The sequence below is a fragment of the Lutra lutra genome, chromosome 3 (assembly GCF_902655055.1).
Source record: "Lutra lutra chromosome 3, mLutLut1.2, whole genome shotgun sequence".
Taxonomy (NCBI): Eukaryota; Metazoa; Chordata; class Mammalia; order Carnivora; family Mustelidae; genus Lutra; species Lutra lutra.
In genome coordinates this window covers 82,297,638-82,320,314 of record NC_062280.1, presented here as the reverse complement: position 1 = coordinate 82,320,314, position 22,677 = coordinate 82,297,638, and the positions used below count along the sequence as shown (strand labels likewise).

Here is a 22,677-nt window from a genome sequence, read left to right as displayed (position 1 = left end):
ATTATAATTGGTAACATTTAAAACTTTTCATAAAGAAATAAACAATCTTTCATAGATCAAAATTTTAAAACTCAAGCAGTCTTTTTAAATACAAAGTATACTTTCATTGCATATGGGAAATAAACTTGGTTCATGTTCTACATTTTAAAAGTGTCAATTACAGTAGGAGTCATTATAAACTTTGATATTATCATTTGACAAAATTTACAATCATGTTTTCTTAGGTTTTATAACTGAGAAGCACTTTAACTGCTATATGCAGATGAAGAAACCAAGTTTCAGATTTAAAAATCAAACAATTTATCTAAGGCAGAAATGAAATTGGGGCCATCACCAGACATGCTCATACATTATCTTAGTCTAATGCTTTAGAATCCATTTTTATTTGCAGATAACCAAAGAAACACAGCACAAATATTTGCAAATAAAATGACAAAAAGCTGCTGGCACAAATTTCCATTTGTAAATTATGTCCATTTAACTGTATATATCATCCTAATTTTTCAGGGAACTCAATGACAAAGACCCTCAGCTCAGCTTTCTGATGAATTTGTTTACACTCTTTCATAGTAATCAAATTTCAGCATGTAATATTGTTAATACCATTGGTCTCCACAAAAATGGTTAAGTAGTAATTAGTTCTGTAGGTGATATTTAATTAGGCTGATATCTATCAATTAGGGAATTACTCTTTCCTATAGTTTTATCTATAGTCTCTTTTTAAAGCCAAATTCATAGTTTACTGAATTCATAGTAGTACTGTCAGTATTCTACGTAATCCCATAACCAGTTAAGAGAATCCATTAACTGTCTATACCTTCTGTGCTAACTATAAGGGATCCTCAAACTATAAATTCTAAGAAAATATTCATATAAAAACTTAAAGAAAAAAAGGACTATACTTGGATTTTAATGTGACAGTCTTTATTTACAACTTTATTGGCAAAAAAAAAAGAGGGAAACATTTAAAACAGTTTAACACAGGGCATTGCAGCTGATTCTGTCAGGTTAAAGAAGTTTCTTTTTAAATGTCCATCTAATCGTCCAAAGATATACAATACTGAATCTGCATATGCAGTTTCCTTTATGAAATACAGTGCTCATATTTTAGGCAGTCTTTGAAACACATAAATACAAAGAAAAACACTCATTAAAAACTGTGTTAAATGAAGGGTATTTTAAATCTAAATTTAGGTTGTTCTTATAATGCATGCCCAATGAAAACCAAAAGCTGGAAAAGCAGTCACACTTCCTACTTGAATGGACAGTTACAACAATCATTTTCTGCAATGACCATTATATTTTCAATTTATCATGAACTACTCTGAACTTACTATGAGATGTAGCCAAAGTCAGAAGACAAGACGTAGGGAGAATATTCCTTTTTTGGAGGAGAGTAAGCCCTCCAGAATCAGCATGGGAAATAAACATCCTGTTGAAGAATTCTAGGTGGAAAAAAATTAGTGTAGTCAATTTCAACTCATGCTGAGCTGGCTTAATTTTTTCAGACTTGTCTGGTGTCATTCTTCCAAATCAAGTGTGTTTAATTCTTCTTCTAGTTCATCCAAATCTTCCCCAGTGAAAAGATTTTCATCAACAGGAACAGCATCGACGGCTCCATTTTCCTGTCCCTCCCCTTCGTTGTCCTCTTCCAAATCACTTCTTTCACCATTTTCAGCCCTACCTCCAGAAGCTTCACTTAATTTGTTTTCTAAAAGTAAACACTGAAATCAGTAAAGCCAAGAAACAAACAGAGTCACAGACATACTACATTTTTTTTCCTTTTTCAATGAAAGCCTTTCCTAAGATTACTCCAACAAGAAATGATCTTTTTCTAAGCCTAAGAAAGCTTAAGCTACATACCTAGTGCAAGTATGTTGTGCACTATAGACATTTGATTGCTTAATGGTATACATTTGAAAGTAAGATTTATCTTCTATAATTTAGTATTTCCTATATGACCTAGCAATTAGGTTTTTAGAAAGTCAACTTCCACACAGTATTTTGAATAAATGACCATGGAATCAAAAAATGTTTATTAGCAGCTACTTAGCTTTTGATTTGGGGGACAGCAGTTAAATCACACTAGTTGTAATGCTGCAAAGAGATGTGAATCCAAAAACATTTCAACCTATCAAATTGTGAAAAAAAGAACCTAGGGTTATGCAGCTACTTTATAGGCTAGGAAAGACTGAGACGACAAAAATGCTGTCTTTTAATGTTCAAAGACACCAATATTTACACAAAGACAATTTTTAATAGCCTTACTTAGATTTTAGCTATTTTAAACATCTATGATGTCAAGTCTTGGGGGATTATAGACTCTGAAGTACTTGCAATTTTGCCTACTATTACCAGCCCTACTTTTAAAAGGATAAATCCAGTCTTCAGATTGGCATTAAGACAATAGCCTGACAGCACTCACACCTCAGGAAGGCAAGCCAGTTTTTCAAGTTATAACTTGCATTCTTTTATTGTAAAAATAAGGTTAGTTTTTGCTCTCTCAACCTTTGCCTTGATTAGTATTCTACGTTTTCCTCTCATACTAACCATGCCAAACGTTCACTTTTCTTTCAACTCCTCAGTCAAGGCACCATTAGACATAAATTTTATCAACAAGCCTTACTATCCAGCCTTTCCCCCATTCTCACTCTTAACTGAACTTATTACTTCTATTTCCAGATCTTGTTTCTTTAACTAATACCCTTTCATCTTCCATTTTTCTTCTTCTCCCAGATCTTTTCCCCCTGGTATATAAGCCCTTCCCATGACCATGTCTCCCCCTCAAGCAAAATTTGTAAGAGTGATCTGCACTTATTTTTCTCCTCATTCCTCTTATCATTGCAGTCCTGATGAAAACTGGCACCCTAATTCCTACAACTCCTTTCTTACTGCAACTAAAGATTTCCAGTTTAAATCCTACTTGATTTTCCTGAAACTCTTCTTTCTTTTCCTTTGTACTTCTCAAGCTTTCCCTCTTTCGAGTACTCTAACTGATGTTTGCAGTATATTCTACAATGTTCTCATGTTAAGTATTGTGCCTGGGTGAGTTCATTCACTCTGAGCTACCAATGAAAATGATTTTCGAAAGTTTTCCTCCTGTTGACAGTGTCACTTTTGATAATTAAAATATCTCAAAATCATGAGGTTCCAAACTGATTAGCTACATCTTCAAAGTCATTTTTGTCCCCTTCTACTTCCAGTTAATGGCTTCGGTATCCACCTCGCCACCAATTCTACAGCTTCCACGACTATTTCTATATATAGCCAAACCATACATATTTATGTTACCAGTCTGGTACCTGCAGACATCAAAGTTTGCCAGTCTGGTCTAACTGTCCACCCCTGCTATCTTTAGACAGTGTCCTAGTTCTTGGAATATTGGAATACAAAAGTTAGCATACTTACCATCCTTTTCTGAAGTGTATGTGCTGAATCTTTCAAGACTGGCTACAGTAATACCTGTCTCATCTACATCTCTTGGGATATACAGGCTTAAATCTATGTCATTTACACTCACAGAATCATCAACCTTTAAAAATATAAAAAATAAAGTTGTTACTTATGAGAACAGCTTTCATAAATTACTTACCTTTTACCTCTGACATTTATCTTAGTGAAACAAAATTATTACTAATGCCAAGTGAAAACAATAACTTGACAACTGCCAAAATTCACTCCTTTTCCTAAACTTCTTGGGAAAAAAAGTAGCAATGTCATATTTTAACTTTCTTCCTCTCACATACAGAATATGACACTTTTATTTTCAACTCAAAGACAGAGGTTAAAATTTTATACTATACAAAAAATGAATAATCAGCTATGTTTGCCTGTAACTGAGTGATTTTGCTGTTGTCTCCTGCTCCCTACTCAATTTTCCCCTTACTTTGTACCTTTTAGTCTCTGTCCCGTTTTTTTTTTTTTCCAGTATAAAAATCATTTTCCTTTTAGGAAAATAAAACAGATACTTTTTAGCTAATACATATAAGCATTTAACTCTACCCCAGTCACTGTTCTACTTTCTGTATAAAGAACTATAATATAATTTTATTAACTCATTTAACTCTCGCAAGTAGTCTGCATGTAGGAATTATCATTATGACTTTATTAGAGATCAAGATAGAGACCTACAGTATAAATGATTTCCCAGATGAGAGTCAGGATTTGAACTGAGGCCCTAAAGTTGATTCTCTTAACCATGCTATTCTATTGTTATTCTCCACTGTTTCTCTCCATCAACATGAGGAGATGAGGTGCCAAAGCTTCTTCTTACCTCATCACCACCTGTTCCTTGGGTGTAACGGGTATCATCTGCTTCCTCATCATCATCATCAACCAGTTCAGGACGAAATTCAAACACCTCACGACCACTAATCTATTCAGATACACAAATATATCAACTCATGGTAAAATTCAAATATTTCATGGTCATGGATTTCAGACATAAACATGATTAAATTATAATAAATTCTTGCATGACACAGAAATTATAAAATGAAAGAAAAAATAAAGAATCTCTTCAGGTGTGTTTGGGACGTACCACTAATGCCTTCCCTGCCTTGAAGTCTGCTTTCCTTCTTTCCATATCTTGCTCAAGTTTATCAATCTTTTCTTGTCTTTTTCTTTTCTTCCATGCAAGAAAAGATTCTAGAGTGATTTTGGTAACATTTGGACCTAGGGCAGAACGCTGCAAAGACAAAAGAGTTGTTTATTTTCCCCCAAATCACCTATAACAATATTTAATAATTTTCTCTTAATGCAATTAAGTCCTTGCCTGTGACTGTTAAGACATCAAATTTAGAATAAACAGATTTATTTTGATTTTATATGGCAATGAGTGTCCAGAGATACAAGCATTTGTAAACACAGTAAAATATATTTTCTGAGCTGCATTTCTTTTCAATACTGAAAGTGAGTAAAACCTGTCATATGAGAAATGGTTTTAAAATAAGTCAACTGCTGAAAACAAAAAATATCAAAAGTACCATGAAAATATCCAAGTATCATTTGTGTTCCTCAGGAAAAGAGGGAAAAAACTAGGCAAAAACACCATCTGCTCCTCAGAGCCAATAATCAAGTAATAAATGTATGGAAAAAAAATACTTCCTGAACATCTGCAGCTATCAGTATTAAATGTTTTCTACACATACGCTAACACGCTGATCTCCACAAATAAGCCAACAGAAAGATATGGGAAATTTACCGAGGTTAATAGCTAGTACTTAGCAGAAGTAGGATACAAACAATCCCAAATATACCAGACTCCAAAGTCTGTATTTTCTATTATAGCATAGTGCCTCATATGAGACACTAAACAATATGTCCATTTAAGAACAAATGTATATAATCCCAACCTTAGACACTTACACAACGTATTTAGACGATCCAAAGACAAAATGGATATAATTTGAAATATATAATCCTAAACCTAGTATTTTCAATAATCTCAACATTTTCTTGTCACTCCCAGGAGCCATATCTACTAATTCAGTGGCCCCATCTGCTATTTCATGGAGTAAACCTCTTTTGTGCTAAACCAGAAATGAGGAGCAGAAGATTTTCTTCAATGAGACATATTCCCCTCTACCGACACAGTGGGAGTTTTGACCCCAGGGATGATAAAATATACAACTGGAAAACTGTAGGAGCTGTTTCCTTCAATATATATTACTGATTAGTAAAATGGCTAAAAAATAAGACATCAGGGGAAACATCTAAAATTTCAAGTTCAATAAGTCTGAATATCATTTTAATGAATATACTAGTACAACAATCTTATAGAATTTATTTGATAAACCAGTGGCATAAAAAATTGTTTCATAATCCTAAAATTAATGTCATGATGGACTAGTGATTATGGTTAGGTTTATATTCTAGACATAAAATAACTAAAGAAAAAAATAAGGCAACTTTGGGAAAAGGTGTATTTTTTTTCCCCTTTCATAATAACATGCTATTGCCCCCAAGTGGTAAATATTATAATTTCATGATAAATACTACTTTAGTTTTATAGTAGGAAAAAATTCTAGTTACCTCTCTTTCAATAAGATCTTCTAATGAAATTTCATCTTCTTTCTCTTCTTTTTTTTTATCTTTTTTCAATACAAATCCAGGAGGAAGTGCATGACGATACATGCAAATATCACCACCTCCAGGGCATACCCAAAACCAGCCATACTTGTTGTTTTCAATAGCTTCAAGGAAATGCTTGCACACCTGTAGAGACAATATTATTCACAGTAATGGCTCAGAAGTCCATTTCCAAGGTAAATGCTTAAATATATGGAACAAGTACATTCTTATTTACATCCTTAGGCTATTCTCTTTTCAGAACACCCTTGGCACAGAAATGTACACGTAAATCAATCTTAAAATACTTAATATGATGGTAAATTCCCTTTAGAGAAGATCTATATAAAATTTCTATTTTCAACACTGCTCCAAATTCTGAATTACACAAAAGGACATGCCTCAGTTTTAGCCTTTGTAAATGTAATCCAACCTGATTTTTAAATAAATGAAAAAAAAAATGTGGTTAAACTAAAACCAATGATTTTGTTTTGATCTTTCCTAAAAACTCATCACATGCAATAGTGATACAAATACTATTTGAATTACCTGAAATTATAGGCAATTTCTCACATCTAAGAAGGGAGAAAGCAAGCAAGGTACAAAAGGAACACAAAGGACAGTGACCTTTGGTGCAGAATACAATTGTATTGAAGCCTCAGGTAATAAACTTTAAAAGAAAGAAGTGAAAATTAACTAATAAACAATATTCTTTTCCTGAAAAAAAAAAATAGAGCAGATATAAATAAAACTGGTGTTTAGAAATTTTCTAGCATATCAAGGTTTTTCACTATAACTGCACTATAGATAAATATGTGGACATGAATGCTGGGTCCGAGAAAAAAAAGTACACATTTTTAAAAGTGCATTTCCTGGAATACTAGAGCCATTACCTATCCAAAACTCATTTTCACCTTCTTGTTTTAAAAATCTCATTATTAGAGTAGGTGTTTATCAACTGTCCCTCAATTCACTTTGCACAAGGAAAGAATTCTTGTCTGAATATGTGATCGTGTTCATCCATATCTGAGAGAAAGTAAAATCACCTCACAAAATGACACTTTGAGGACTTTAGTCATATGCTTTTCAAAGGCTACTTTTGAAAAAGAATCTTATTTTGTATGACTTAACACTTGCAAATTCCAACAAAGCTTGATGCACTTTATAAAAAGCTCCAATAATTTAAAAAATAATCCAGTAAAAAATAGCAGCAAATACCTTGCCACATAATTCTCCCTAATGATAAATATCACAGCAACTCAATTCAAGAAAAGGACATACTATTTGAGTTTTTGGTTTTTTCTTTTCCGCCTCACCGTGCTTCTTGTTCACTACTTCTTCCAGCTTTTTCTCATCCCAATTATCCATAGTATCTAAATAAAAAGAGATACGAAAACTAAATACTGTAATTTTATCTACTGTTCCCAAAACATATTGCATTATCTCCTTAGACAGGAAAGCTGGATATAAGACTTATAACCTGACACATTTTCTTTAAATGACACCAAAGATAGGAATAAACAGTGCTATGAAATTATTCACCAAAATCCCAAGCAGTTTAGGCAAATGAGAAGGTAGTACTGGAAGAAAGGGTGAGACTAATCCAAAAGAAGTAACTGCTTTTTATACATCCTCATTTATTTAACTAAAGGACATAATGCTGTCAACTCAGATTTTGTGAAAAAGAATATTTTTTTTTTAACAAACACAGCCTTCCTAAGAGCAAAATATTCTTCAAGTTCTAAATATCTTAGTAACAACCAAAAGATATTTTTAAGAAAATGTCTTAAAAAAATACCTTTTTCAAGTTCTTCATCTCTTGCATCAATGTAAACACTTCGCTTTTCACACTTTCTCTCCAGAGTCAAGTCATGAGAGAACTTACACTTATCTCCTTTAGTACACTGTCCTTGCTTAAAGAATGCACACACCACGGATTTGGGATCTGCACCTATGTCAAATGGCACATGGTATTTGTATTACAATCTGCCAGATCACAAAGTATAGCTTCTATCTGAGATATAATTACTACTGGTGAACTTGTTATTTTCCATTCACTGATGTGAGAGCAAAATACCACTTATAGGTGATTATTAAGACATTTCTTTAAAGCTCATTCTACACCATTTTTTTTTTACCTATTTTTTGTTTCTTTTATTCTTACCATTATTCCTTCCATTCTTACTCTTATTTCCAGAGGTGGGAAACCAAACAAACTTAGAGGTTATTCCATAGTCACTTGTCTAGTTTGAGTCAATGAGGCAGAGATAAAAGAGAAATATAAACATACATGGAGATACATTACCAAGAGTTTGGAACTTATAATTTATAGAACCACAGGTTGTCTACCAAAGAACAGATATTATAAATCAACTAGCAGACTGTCTAAATCCTTAATTTTACCTTAAGTGGGGAGCTAGTGGCTGGATTTATAGTTGTACAATCACATAGCTGCACACATATATAGAGGAACTATAAGAAAGTCATTGATATAGTTTAATTTTGACAAAGGGAATATCATTTCCATAGCAGACACACTGGCTTATACGAAGAAGATATACATCAAAACAAATTAAAGGTTTTTTAAATTGCAATTGACCCACAATGTTGCATTAGTTTCAGGACTACAACATAGAGATTTGACAAGCCTATATGCCACCCTCACCACAAATGTAGCTGCCATCTGTCACCATGCAATGCTATTACAATACCACTGACTATACTCCCTCTGCTGTACCTTTTATACTCATGACTTCTTCACTCTGTAACTGGAAGCCTATACATCCCACTCCCCTTCATCCTTTTGCCCATCCCAGGCCTCCAACCTCCTCCCCTCTGGCAAAGCATCAGTTTATTCTCTGTATTTATGGTTTGTGCTTTTTGTGTGTGTGTATTCAATAAAACAAATCAAGAGGCTTTTAAATATGAATTATATTTGATAAAAATAATACTTCCGACATTTAAAATTTACCTTTACTTATTTTTTGAGCAGCAACTACAGGTTTGAACAGCTCATTTAGTTCCTGCAATTCTTTCTTCTTGTCATCTTTCTTCAATTTCTTTTCAGCCTCACTTTGTGCTACCTAAAATATTCCCAGGAATAATATGAAAATTTGGTTTCATATAATAAAACTGTTCTCATTATACAATAGTACATAGAGCATCACTAACAAAACATTTGCACATTTATGTATATATAGTCCATACCTCTTAGTATCAGTGTTACAATGGCCTTTAAGTAAGTATTAAATCGTATGGTTAAACTATTAAATGAAACTGCGAAATCTTGTATCAGTTGACTTAAAAAAATTTATAAAAATGGTACCATGCCAAGTAAAAAGCATATTCAAAAGCTTACAGCAATAAGCATTTATTAAGCATTTGCTACATGCCCAGCACTTTTAGTAATGGATCTCACCTGGGATTTTCTTCTTATGACAACCACCCACTTCCCAGAAACATGAGGGTGTCTTTTGAAGATCAGAAATGCAAACATCTGGAAATGCGCAGTCCCAGACAATAAAGAACTGTACCACCCAAAATACCTACTCCCCTTGTGGAAAAACACTGAGCTAGGTCAATGTGGGAGATAAAACAAAACAAATATGACATATGACATAGTTCCAGGCACACAATTTACATACCTAATATGATTAGAGGATTCATCCAGACATTTATATGTCAGGTCCTATGTTAGATGACAGGGAATACAAAGATGAAAAGATAAAGATGCTTATTTAAAGAAGCTCAGACTCTAGTGGGAAGACAGACATGTCAACAACTGTAATATACATGGTTCTCTGGGAACAAGGAACGCCTATATGCCTATGAAAATTAGACTGAGCTAATACCTTATGGATGAATTTTTCTGATGGGTAAGAAAAGGAATGCAGAGAGCCAGCCAATGCAAAGATACAGGCACGAGAAGGAACACAGTATGAGAAACATCAATTAAAAGTTTGGACTGTATCAGTAGGTGACGAGTAAAACTCCATGGCTTAAAGCAAGTCAATGACACAATCAGACTGTATTTTATAAAGACCACAATGGCAACTGTGTGAAAAGTGGACTAGAAGGAGCCCAAGAACAGCAAAGAAAATGAAGAGGCTAATGCAACTGCTGTAGGCAAGAAAACACAAGAGCTTAAAGTAGGCATTAGTAGCAAGGTTGGAGAAAAGAGGTGAGAACTCTTAAGGAGGTAGAACTGACAGTACAAAGTGACTGACTAGACATGAAGTAGAAAAGAGAGGGTGGGGTCTAGGACTATCCCATGTATGGTTAGTGCTGTTAAACAAGACAGGGTATACAGGAGTAACAGGTTTCAGGGCAGAAGGTGGAGAGGAACTCAGTTTTAGACATACTGAGTATGAGATGCTTACAGAGCAACTGAATAGAGCTACTTAGAAGGCAAGTGGACAAGGATCTTGATACCTGGGGAGAGAGTCTGATTTGAAATAAAGATTTTAGAAACAGCTTACCGATAATAATTGATTAAAACTTTGAGTGTGTAAGAGATTACTCAAGAATAGCATAAAGAAGTGATTAAAAAAAAAGTGACAAGAGCAGAGGACAGTTCCCTGAAGAATACCAATATTAAATGAGCCAACAGCACAACTTTAAAAAGCCCATAAAAGGGTCCAAGAAACATCAAAGATACAGGTGGAAATCCAGCACAAAAAAAGTACTTAAGGAAGGAGAAATTTTAGGAAGGCAATGGTCAAATGCTATAAGGTTAAAGACATCCCAAATCCTAACTTTGATCATATGGTAGATATGTTCAAATGGAAAAATCGGAAAACATTTTTTAAAAAGAAAAATTTAAGTCATTTTATCTATAATAAAACTATCATTTGCTCATGAGGTTCATCTCAAACATTTATGGACCCAGAGCAAGGATACATTGGAAGCCCATAAACCATTTCTGTGAATATTTATAAGTTAGAAATCAAACTAATGCTAAATAAAATATGGTTGTACCCCTATTGACAAATATACCTTACAACCTGGAAGGACAGGTTCAAATTTAAAACGCCCAGGTTCCATGGAGTTCTACGCTGGAGCACGGCAGTAAAACAAGAATCAACTTCTGGCTCTTCCTCTTCCCACACTGAGTTTCATCCCACCATGTGTGTGCATGAAGGTGGATGGTGTGGGGAAGGACATGGTATGGATTCAGATCTGTCCATACTCCCAGCACATACCCTTCTTTTTTTGTGTATGTGCCGCTGAAGTGAACACACAGCCTTCCTTTTGAGTACTTCAGGCATATTGGCAGTAGAGTATACCCTAAGTATAGGCAACATAACCTTTGTAGGTCCTGAAGTATTGTGGAGAGGGATGGTATAAACTCCCTTAACCCCACTGACTCCTTGCCTGTGGGAGAGCTATGTCTAGAGGAGACATAGAGTAGGGTCATCCTCTACAGTACAGGGCCTACAGTGGGGTACCTACTGCCTGGCTTTAACAGCAGGACTGCTGCTCATTTTGCAGATAAAATCCCAAGTACCCAAGAAATTATAAAAAATTATAATACTGAAGGTACCATCAATCCTAACCACCACCACCACTGAAAATTTCGGGCTTCCTCGGGTCTATAAAAAATAAAATATAAAATTACCTGTCAATATACTTCCCACTAGAAGAAAAAATAGGGAGGGGAGAACAGGATTGAAAAAAGGAGTAAGGGAAGAAAAGTAAATTCTTTTCACACACCTATATTCACCAGAAGATTCACATTATCTTCTCATTTAACCACCACAGGTACCACAATTATCCTTCCACCGTACAGATAAGTGTCACTAAAATTTAAGTTCATGTAACAAATGAGATGACTCCAAGATCTAAGCATACATTTTTATTAAACCAGGCTACTAAATGAGCAGCATGGAAGATCAATAGTTTTTGGCTATATAATCAAGCTGGGTGTAAGAAAAGAAAAATGCTCGAGGCACTAATCTGCTGACAATATATGTGAGAGAAATTTGTTTCAGATTACAGTCACAAACATATATTCTGATATTCTCAGATGAAAAAAAGTATTTCCAAAAGTTAAGGATAGAGTGGCAAAAAGAGTACTTTTTAAAATAAATATGCATGTCTGTAAAATCTTAAACTCAAGAAAGTGAAAGATCTAAAGAACATGAAGAAAAGGAGCTAACTTCTTTGAACATGTTGCCAATAGATAAAATGATTTCAAAATTCATATGGAAGAATAAATGCCTAAGAATAGCCAAGAAAAATATAAAAGAAGTAACATTTGGGGGAAAGGACTTCCTTTAAAGAGCTAACAGAACAGGGGCACCTGGGAGGCTCAGTGGGTTAAGCCTCCACCTTGGGCTCAGGTCATGATCTCAGGGTCCTGGGATCGAGCCCCGCATCGGGCTCTCTGCTTGGCGGGGAGTCTGCTTCCCCCTCTCTCTCTACCTACTTGTGATCTCTGTCTGTCTGTCAAATAAATAAATAAAATCTTAAAAAGAAAAAAAAAAAGAGCTAACAGAACATGTTACTAAGGCACTATAATAAAAATCAATGGGATACTGGTTTAGGGACAGACAATAAACAGAACAGAAAAGAGAATCCAGGAACAGATCCTAATATATTTGAGACTTTACTATATGTCAACAATGGTATTTCAATTTGGTGGGATAAATGATGCTGGTGTAAATGGCTATTTATTTGAAAGAAAATTAGCTTACTGACATATAAAATAAATTTATGACAAATTATAGACTGTAAAAATAAAATAGAAATCTAGGAAAAACACACATAATCCAGTGGTGCAAGAGACTTTTAAACTGTATTTTTAAAAAGCTAGACATACCTGACAATACAAAAAATAAAAATTATTGTACAGCAAATGAAACAGAAACATCACAAATTATCTGTAATGCAGGCAAAGGTGTCTCTCATAAATTGACAAGAAAAAGACAACCAGAAAAGCAAAGGATATGAATACACAAGTCAGAGAAGTATAAACCCAGACAGCCAACAACCATTTGAAAAGGTACTCAAAACAGAACAACAACAACAACAAAACAAATGCTACTCAAACTCACTAGTAGTGAGGGAAACAAAGCAAAGAATGAGGTCTCAATTTATACTTACCAGATTGGAAAACATTAAAAAGAACGTTAGTACCTATAACTCATGCACTGCAAATGAAAATGTGAAGGATTACAATCGCCACAGAAACTAATCTAATCTATTAAAATTAGATATCTGGGGCACCTGGATGGCTCAGCTGGTTAACCATCAGATTCTTGATTTCCACTCATATAATGATCTCAGAGTCATGAGATCGAGGCCTGCTTTAGCTCTGAGCTAATTGGGATTCTCCCCTCCCCACCCAGCTGGCACTCTCACACTCTCTCTCTTTAAAAAACAAACAAATAAAAAAAGAAGTCCATTTCCCTTGATCTAGAAATGTGTCACAAAAAAGCAAAAATGCCTGTAAGAACACACGTACACAGACATTTCTCATAGAATTATTCTAACGTCAAAAAGCTAGAAACAAAGTGATCACTTATAGTGAAATGGATGTATACAGTACACCCATATTGTAGAATAGTATGAAGCCATTAGAAGAAATTAGAGCTATATCAAAATGGCTTAGAGAAATATCTAAGACATACTGCTGAGTAACAAAGGCAAGATGCAGAAAAGTTTTAGAGTAGGATTCCATTTTAAAATACAATTACCATTCCAAATACGTCTATCTGTAACAGATGCCTTATTACATCCATATGAAGAAAATGCAGAAATTTTAAGTTACTTACCTGACGTGGATTTTGTTGACCAAACTTAACCTGATGAGTCACAGCCTTAATAAACTTCTGTTGCTTTGCTCCTTTCTTATTCTTTAGACCAAAAGTTTTGTCCTGAATGAAAAAGAGGACAGAAATATCTTAGCAATTTATATTAATTTCTCATCTATTTTTTTCAGTCAGACCTAAAAATCACTCTTTCATTTATGCAAAAGAAAACTTTTCTTTAGTATGCTACATAAACATGTGAAACACTAAAACATCAAGTCGACCCAGAATTCTTTACAATTCAATATATACTTACAACTATCGTTATTAAACCTGTTACTCTAGGATGCTTTTTCCAAAGTGTGTTTCAGAATATAAATTCTACCATCAACAGATGAATGGATAAAGAAGATGTGGTATATATACACAATGGAATACTATGCAGCCATCAAAAGAAATGAAATCTTGCCATTTGTGACGACGTGGATGGAACTAGAGGGTATCATCGTTCGCGAAATAAGTCAATCGGAGAAAGACAACTACCATATGATCTCCCTGATATGAGGAAGTGGAGATGCAACATGGGGGGTTAAGGGGGTAGGAAAAGAATAAATGAAACAAGATGGGATTGGGAGGAAGACAATCTTAATCTCACAAAACAAACAGGGTTGCTGGGGGGAGGGAGGTTGGGAGAAGGGGGGTGGGGTTATGGACACCGGGGAGGGTATGTGCTATGGTGAGTGCTGTGAAGTGTGTAAACCTGGCGATTCACAGACCTGTACCCCTGGGGATAAAAATATATGTTTATAAAAAAAAAAAAAACTGAAGCAATACTAAAGAATATAAAATAAAGACATAAAACCCCTTTCTGTTTCCTGCCACCTCCCATTTCCTATTTGATGGTGGCAGGCACAACTAGAGGAGTACATGTATACACTCACACGTGTGGCTGTGGATGCTTGTGTCTGACTGCACATGAAACAAAATGGAGTAACCTAATGTTTACTATCATGGAACTTTCTTATTTCATAAAATAACATATCTTAAATTTCACCATGTCACAGCATAAATAACACGTATATAAAATTAACATAATAATTTTATTATTGACATTTAAGAAGTTTCTAATATTCTGTTATGGTGATGTATGAATTTACATCATATTGTTAAATGTTAAATGTTTCCATGCTGCGCATATAATTCTGTATTCTGTATTATACATATATGAAGGTTTATGTAATAATTCCCTTATTGATGGTTAGTTTTTATTTTAAATGTAATGACAATGCTATAACGAGCATACTTGGAAATATATTTTGTGAATATGTTAAAAAAAAAGAATATAAATTCTACAAGATGTGCAGGGTTGGAATACAAGACAAGATGACATACAGTCAAGAAAGTTTAGGAAAATGCTTGCCTAACAGTGTTTTTAATTCTTAAACGTAAGATATCTTAGAGCCTTTACCAGAAGGGATGCAGTATGTAGCAATTCTGAATCTTTTTTTTACTTCAGAATGCATTCTTCTCAGAGTACCCTAAGGGATTATGTACTACCAAACACATTTTAGGAATACTGCATAAATATTATGTACTTCACTGGTTTTGTTTGTTTGTTTTTTGCAAGAGAATTATCTTCTCAAAACAATTTTAAATTTTTTTTTAAAGATTTATTTATACGGGTGCTTGAGTGGCTTAGTTGGTTGAGCTCTGTTCTTCTACTGAGCCAGTTACCAACTTATCCATACACTACCAATCTTTGTAGACTGAGGTTCAAACAGATGTTTAACTTTATCCTTTTTAAAAATTTATTTATTTTTTAAAGTAAGCTTCATGCCCAATATGTGGGTTGAACTCATGACCTCGTGATCAAGAGTTCCATGCTCAGGGAACCTGGGAGGCTCAGCTGGTTAAGCATCAGCCTTTGGCTCTGGTCATGATACTAGGGTTCTGGGATCAAGTCGCATATTGGGGAGAGGTTCTTGCTCAGTGGGGAGCCTGCTTCTCCCTCTGCCTACTGCTTCCCCTGCTAGTCTGCTTGTTCTCTCTGACAAATAAAATCTGGAAAAAAAAAAGTTGCATGCTCTACCAACTGAATCGACTAGCTGACCCTAGATGTTTAATTTTAAAATGGGAGTTTGCATCTTTTTCATTCTCTTGTTTGTGGATAGGTCTCAGAAAGGATGAAGCGGTAAAAAGGTCTATACTACTGAAAGAAACGTGAGACCCTCTAAAAATAATCAGTCTGGAATAAACTGACGATTTTAAAGCCTTCATTTTGGTATTATTCTTTTTTTTTTTTTTAAAGATTTTATTTATTTATTTGACAGACAGAGATCACAAGTAGGCAGAGAAGCAGGCAGAGAGAGAGAGAGGAGGAAGCAGGCTCCCCGCTGAGCAGAGAGCCCGATGCGGGGCTCGATCCCAGAACCCTGGGATCATGACCTGAGCCGAAAGCAGAGGCTTTAAACCACTGAGCCACCCAGGCGCCCCATTTTGGTATTATTCTGAGAGAAGGGACAAAGTAATAGGAAGTATTAACAGCTGCAGAATACCTATGTGGACACGTTGGAAATGAAAAACAGTACTGATATGATTAATATTTGAAAACATTCAGCATGACGTAACTTTACAGAATCTCAAAATCAGTAAAACAGATCTTTCAGTTTTCTTAACATTTGCAAAGTTGAAGACAGTTCAGCTCTAGAAGGTTCTCATTAAGAAGTATCTTTTTATTCATTCACATCTACATCCATCCATATACCAAAATTTCACTTTCCCCTTCTTAAATTTCTCTCATATTTCAAAATTCTACATGAATTTTCTGTAATTTACGCATGTAAAAAAAGTAGGACGTACAAACATGCTGAACTTGAGGTTTTTTAGGGCCAATGCCCCCCCCACCTTTAAAAAATATATATTTATTTGACAGAGAGAGGGATCACAATTAGGCAGAGGGGCCGGCAGAAAGAGGGGGAAAGCAGGCTCCCCGCTGGGCAGGGAGCCCGATGTGGGGCTTGATCCCAGGACCCTGAGATCATGACCCGAACTGAAGGCAGAGGCTTAACCCACTGAGCCACTCAGGTGCCCTTGGTGTCCCTTGTTTTTATAGGTAAGAGAGTTCAATATTCAATTCAGTAAGAAGAAAAGATGGTCAAGTATAATGTGATATATGAAAAGAAATGAGCACATGCAGCAACCGGGTATGAAATGACTTTCCTTTTACAAAAAGTGAGTTCTCATGGGAGGTAGGGGAGATGGAAAAATCCTAGATAAAAATATCAAGATCAAAGTGCAAGTACATCTACATAAGGCCTGCCAGAGAAGAGCGTAACTAGGGTTCAAACCATGCCCCATAAGTTAACCACAAAACTACTGAATAAACAAGGCCAAACAGCAAGATAGATACTAACAAATGAAGATTTAGGAAAGAAAAAAGTGCTCTAAGGGGACTTGCCTAGTTAGAAAAAAATACTCATGACAACAGTTTCTGATAGAAGTATATAAGCTCCAGATCCCAGAAGAAAAACAGTTTTTCAGGTTTAATTACACCGCTTTAGCACATAATTAACCAGCCTAAAAAGAGATAATGAATGAGTTGTGTTTTTAAAGTCTTTAATTAGGTTAGAGCTCAGAAATCATTATTTTTTTCACAGAGACAGGGGACACATCTATTCAGCATTCATGAAACCTAAAGTCAACATATATTTTATTGAATCCTCTTAACAATCTTATGTTATATTGAAGCTGAGAACTGTTCAACAATTCTTCTGAAGTCAGACTGTATAGTGTAATGATTTAAGAGTATAAGCTCGAGCCAGGCTGCAAAAGTTCTAAGCTCAAACAAAAGTGAGCAAATTACCTTCTTTGCCACAGTTTTCTTATTTGTAAAGTGGGTCTCACTCTAACCTTTTAGGACTGTTGTGGAAGTTAAAAGATTTACTACAAAGTAGTGGAGCACACTGGTTAACAGTAGGGGGTCTACAGCCACACTTCCTGGGTTTGAATCGTGGTTCAAACGGCCAATTTAGTAACCTTGGGCAAGTTATTTAATCCCTGTACCTGTTTCCTCAATTATAAAAAGGGTGATAAAACTTATCTCACTGAGAGAATTAAAAAAGCTGCATAAATTTATCACTTGTACGTGGCTTGTCTTCTCTCCTTTCTCCAACACACTGATAATTGTGTCTGGCTCACTACGTGTTAACTATTAAGTGACACAGATGATATTTGAACCAAGGTATATTTGACTCCAAGCAAAGTCTTTGTTCTTTCCACCATGAAAAACTATTTTCCAGAGAAACCTAGTTAGGTTACTGTGCAGGTTGGTACACAAAAAACTTTCTGAATACCACATTGTTGATGTGGGATACTAACACCGCCTACTGAAAATAGGATGGTTTATTATTTGGAATACTTCAAAAGGGCTTTCTCCCTTTTTCTTGAATTTAGGACACTTATGTGAAGATTAACCTGGATTTTTTGCAGGTGGGGAGTATGAGACAGGAAGACTGGAGGTTACAATTGAACCCAAATCGTGCTTAAAATAAAACTGGAAGGGGTGCCTGGGTGCCTCAGTTGGTTAAGCAACTGCCTTGTGCTCCGGTCAGGATCCTGGAGTCGGGCATTGGGCTCCCCACTGAGTAGGGGGCCTGCTTTTCCCTTTGACCCTCCACTTCCCGTGCTTTCTCTCTCTCAAATAAAATCTTAAAAAAAAAAATCTCTTATTTAAAAAAAATAAAAAATAAAAAATAAGCTTAGAAATAGTAGTCCTCATTGGATCAATATGGTCCCAAAGTTTAGGTTATAAGGAAGGAACAGTGTATGTGTATGTTTCAGATGTGCAAAACTGAATACAAAGCAGTTTAGAAAACACGTATTTTTTTTTTTAAGGATGGCTCCCTGAAGCTCCAAGAGCCTTAACATTCAATGAACTCCAGACTTCACTTAAAACTGACCCTTTCTTCTTCCCCCTGCTATACCATTAAGTAATCATGCTTCTTTTACAGCCAGCCTCCAGTCCTTAAATAAGATATGTGAAAACAAGGGGGAAAGGTTGGGAGAGCAGGACAATACTGAATAGTACTCCAAGACACCTAGAGACTACCTTTTGGGACATTAGGGTAAGCAGAAGCAAGCACTGTTTTATTTCGTTAGTCATTGTCTGCCTCCCCCACCCGCCACACGCACTGTCTGATGTATTTTTGTTCTCCATGAAATGGATATTCTACAGCTGGCTAATCTAACTTCAAATAATCAACTGACCTTGACTAAAGTTTTTCCATTGGCAACCAATCATTTCTCTTTCTCCATCCTTTACACATCTGGATACCATCTCTTTAGGTGTCTTATTACCACTTTTTTTTTTTTTTAAGATTTTATTCATTCATTTGACAGGGACAGATCACAAGTAGGAAGAGAGGCAGGCAGAGAGAGAGAGAGAGGGAAGCAGGCTCCCCGCTGAGCAGAGCGCCCGATGCGGGACTCGATCCTAGGACCCTGAGATCATGACCTAGGCAGCGGCTTAACCCACTGAGCCACCCAGGCGCCCCTTACTACCACTTTCTTGCTGCTACAAGTCCATAGCTGGACAATTTATTTGCATGCCCTACAACCCAAGGATCCTTTCTCTTTCCATTTTCAAATCTACTTCTCAAAGCTGACTTCAGTTTATTAAATGTTAGCTATAAGAAAGCAAATAGTATATGCCATTTGAGATAACTGCATAAATGTCTAACAGAACCATAACATATTTTGATATACTCATTTCAGAAAGAAAATACCTAATAGTGCAAATCAATTAATACATTTTGGAAGGGTTAAAGAGAGAAAGAAAAAAATGTAGGCAACAGAAGGAAATTATTTCAGGTGACAGAAAGTAAACCCTTTACAGACAGCACAGGCCAGTCTGATTATTTTCACTTACTAGTTCTTTTTAAAATAGTAAATAATAGCAACTGCCATTTATTATCTATATGTCAATTACTTTACAAATGTCATTTCTTTTAACCCACAGCTCTATAATATAGGAATTAGTTCCATTTTGCTGATAAGAACTACATAAGGCTTTGCTCCCAGCTCCTCAATCAATTTTCATCCTTAACCCCATACACTAGCCATCAGGATATGCTAGGGTTTGGGGAAAGTTAAAAAAAAAAAAAAAGTCATCTATAATATTTAACAAAGAGGAATATACTGTTTCCTAACCAGGCTAAGTAATAGAATTTTCTACGTAAATCTCATTTCACAACAAATGACAAACTTAACACTAAATTCACAATATTGTTGTACCTCTCCACTGGTAGCAAATATCCATGCAGTACACTTGAGTCTACAAAACCTTACTACCATTAAGGAAAGAAAAAAAAAAAAGATGCCCACCATATATGATAAATGGGGGGGAGGGGCAGGCTAATATCATCACTGTTAGGGTATTTTTGGTTAAAAAATGCAGCTGTCTTATTTTGTATTTTTCTTTGGCTAAGTTTTCATTAATGAAACTAAGGTTGCTTTCTCTCTACCTTAAGAATAACTGTGTACAAGATGAATGAACCCATTATATACCTACACTTTTAGTTGATAAACAGTACATAACTTTCATGTAAAACTCCTTAAAACAAAAATACTACTCCTGCCAATTTAAAATAAAATCACTGCATACAGTTAAAGTTCAATAATGTAGGAGGTATACTTTGTCAGGTAACATTTAATTTCACGTCTGTAAGGAAATTTCACTTTGTATCACGTTAACTCAATCTTAGTACAGGAAACTGACAAGTATAATGTGATCCCTAAAATGTCCCTCGTTTACATAGCACTGAGTGCTATGAGATCACCATTCCCAGAGATCTACTCAAGTGCCAGTGTCCAGATTGTTCAAAAAGGTGACAGGAGACACATGTGTGAAGAAGATAGTCATTTGCTTTTAAAGTTCTGGCTATCTGCTTCATCACAGTTCTAAATAGAACAAATTAGCAATAATAATATAGGTTGGGAGGGTGCACCTGAGTGGCTCAGTCAATTCAGCGTGCGACTCTTGACCTCAGCTCAGGCCATGATTTCAGGGTTATGAATTCAAGCCCTAAGGTGGGCTCCAAGTAGAGCCCACTTTAAAAAAAAAAAAAAAGAAAGAAAAAAAAAAAGAAAGAAAAAAAAAAAAGAAAAAAAGAATACAGGTTCTGCTTCAGAGCTGGAACTCAGCAAAGATTACTAGAATTCTTTATAAGCATGTTAAACCAGCAGAATTTAAAAATTATGTAAAAATTGACAAAGACAAGTTCCAATAAGGTTTATACTATGAAGCCTTGAGGGTTTTCACTGCTGTTTTTCAAGGCTATAAATACCAAATATTAAAAACAGTAATCATTTAGGTATGCCTGGGTGGCTCAGTTGGTTAAGGGTCTGCCTTCCACTCAGGTCATGATCCCAGAGTCCTGGGATTGAGTCCCGCATGGGCTACTTGCTCAGTGGGGAACCTGCTTCTCCCTCTGTCTGCCGCTCCTCTTGCTTGAGTGGTCTCTGACAAATAAATAAGACCTTTGAAAAACAAATAAACAAAACCAGTAATCATTTATAAATAAACTCATTTCAAAACAACCAACATGCATTTTGGTTGAGTTCTGATAAAAAGTAACAATTCCACAAAGGGTGTCCATTATTCAGGTATACCATAAGCAGGAAAATGATCATAGGTTTTTCCAATTATATCCAAAGGACACGAAGAACTGTTTAAAAGTCACTGATGGTTCACTCTCAGGAAACTCACTGGTAGTCATTAGAAGGCAAATATAAAACATTCAAGAACGTCAATAATGTTCCTCGGCCATAAAGAGCTGTAGACTCAGGGCACTAATTGAATAAATGTGTGTGTATATACATATATATACATGTGCATCTACATATCTGTGAATACATAACAAATTCAAATACGGCACTTAATACGGCTAGCGACACTAAAACAATCTCTTTTAAAGCAGAGCGAATGTAATTCACAATGTATATATATAGAGCCATGTACAAACGGTGAGCTGCGACCTTAAAGAAACCGCCACTCTATGGAACTTGTAATGGATCGAAAAGGCCACGAAGTGGTAATTTGTTAGCTCGAAACTACCACTGAAAGTGATGGGTAAAATTGGAACACAAAGGCTCCTCACGAGCCGACCCCCCCAGAAAAAGTCTGATCCAAGCCCATTCAGCTTACTTTCCAAAAACACCAGCCTAGAAACGTCTTCAATTTTAAGGACTAGCGAAGGTCAAAACCCTGAAACGGGAAGGGGAGAGGGGTGCACTTTCGGACCTGGGTCGGAGAAGGCGGGCGCGTGGGCGGAGAAGCAAAGGCTGGGTGCGGGGGCGCCAGCAGCGTCACTATAGCGATGAGAGGTAGGGAGCGTCATCACGGGGCTGGGGAAGGGGCAGTGGGCCACAGAGCCAGAGGGGGACACGTCGTCCCGGAAGACAAGAGCAGAAGCCGTGGAGCGGGGAACCAGGAGGCTGCTTCCCTGAGGGCTCACAGCATGAGTGGGGGAGGGGGTGGGTACTCACTTCAATAATCTTCTCCTTCTTTTTCTGCTCCGCCTTTTTGCTGCCCCCGGCCTGAGCCTGTTTCTTGGGGGGCATTGCGGAGACAGGTGGCACCGGCCAGACTTAAGCGCAGCTGGACACCGTCAGGGTATCTGGCCCCGCGGCAGGAGGAAGAGGACACGGGCCTCCTTCGCCGCCGCACCGCACGGAAAGCAAGGCGCTCACTCGCCGCCGAAATGCGGCCTTTGCGACAGGTCGGTGCCGCAGAGCATTGTGGGTCGCGAGGAGGGCGCCCGGACACGGAGCTGCGCGTGCGCTTCTGCCGCGGCCGGCC

General features: G+C 36.2%; 1 protein-coding gene across 1 annotated transcript; it reads right to left on the bottom strand.

Annotated features, from left to right (window-relative positions):
- Positions 1-907: 907 nt before the first annotated feature.
- Positions 908-22,579, bottom strand: ZC3H15 (zinc finger CCCH-type containing 15). Its single transcript, XM_047722396.1, has 10 exons — positions 22,365-22,579; positions 13,845-13,946; positions 9,041-9,152; positions 7,868-8,020; positions 7,351-7,442; positions 6,034-6,216; positions 4,541-4,687; positions 4,274-4,375; positions 3,409-3,532; positions 908-1,711 (listed from the first exon to the last, which is right to left on the bottom strand). The coding sequence occupies exons 1-10, from the start codon at positions 22,437-22,439 to the stop codon at positions 1,521-1,523; spliced, it is 1,281 nt and encodes a 426-aa protein (XP_047578352.1). The 5' UTR covers positions 22,440-22,579; the 3' UTR covers positions 908-1,520.
- Between the last annotated feature and the right edge of the window lie 98 nt (positions 22,580-22,677).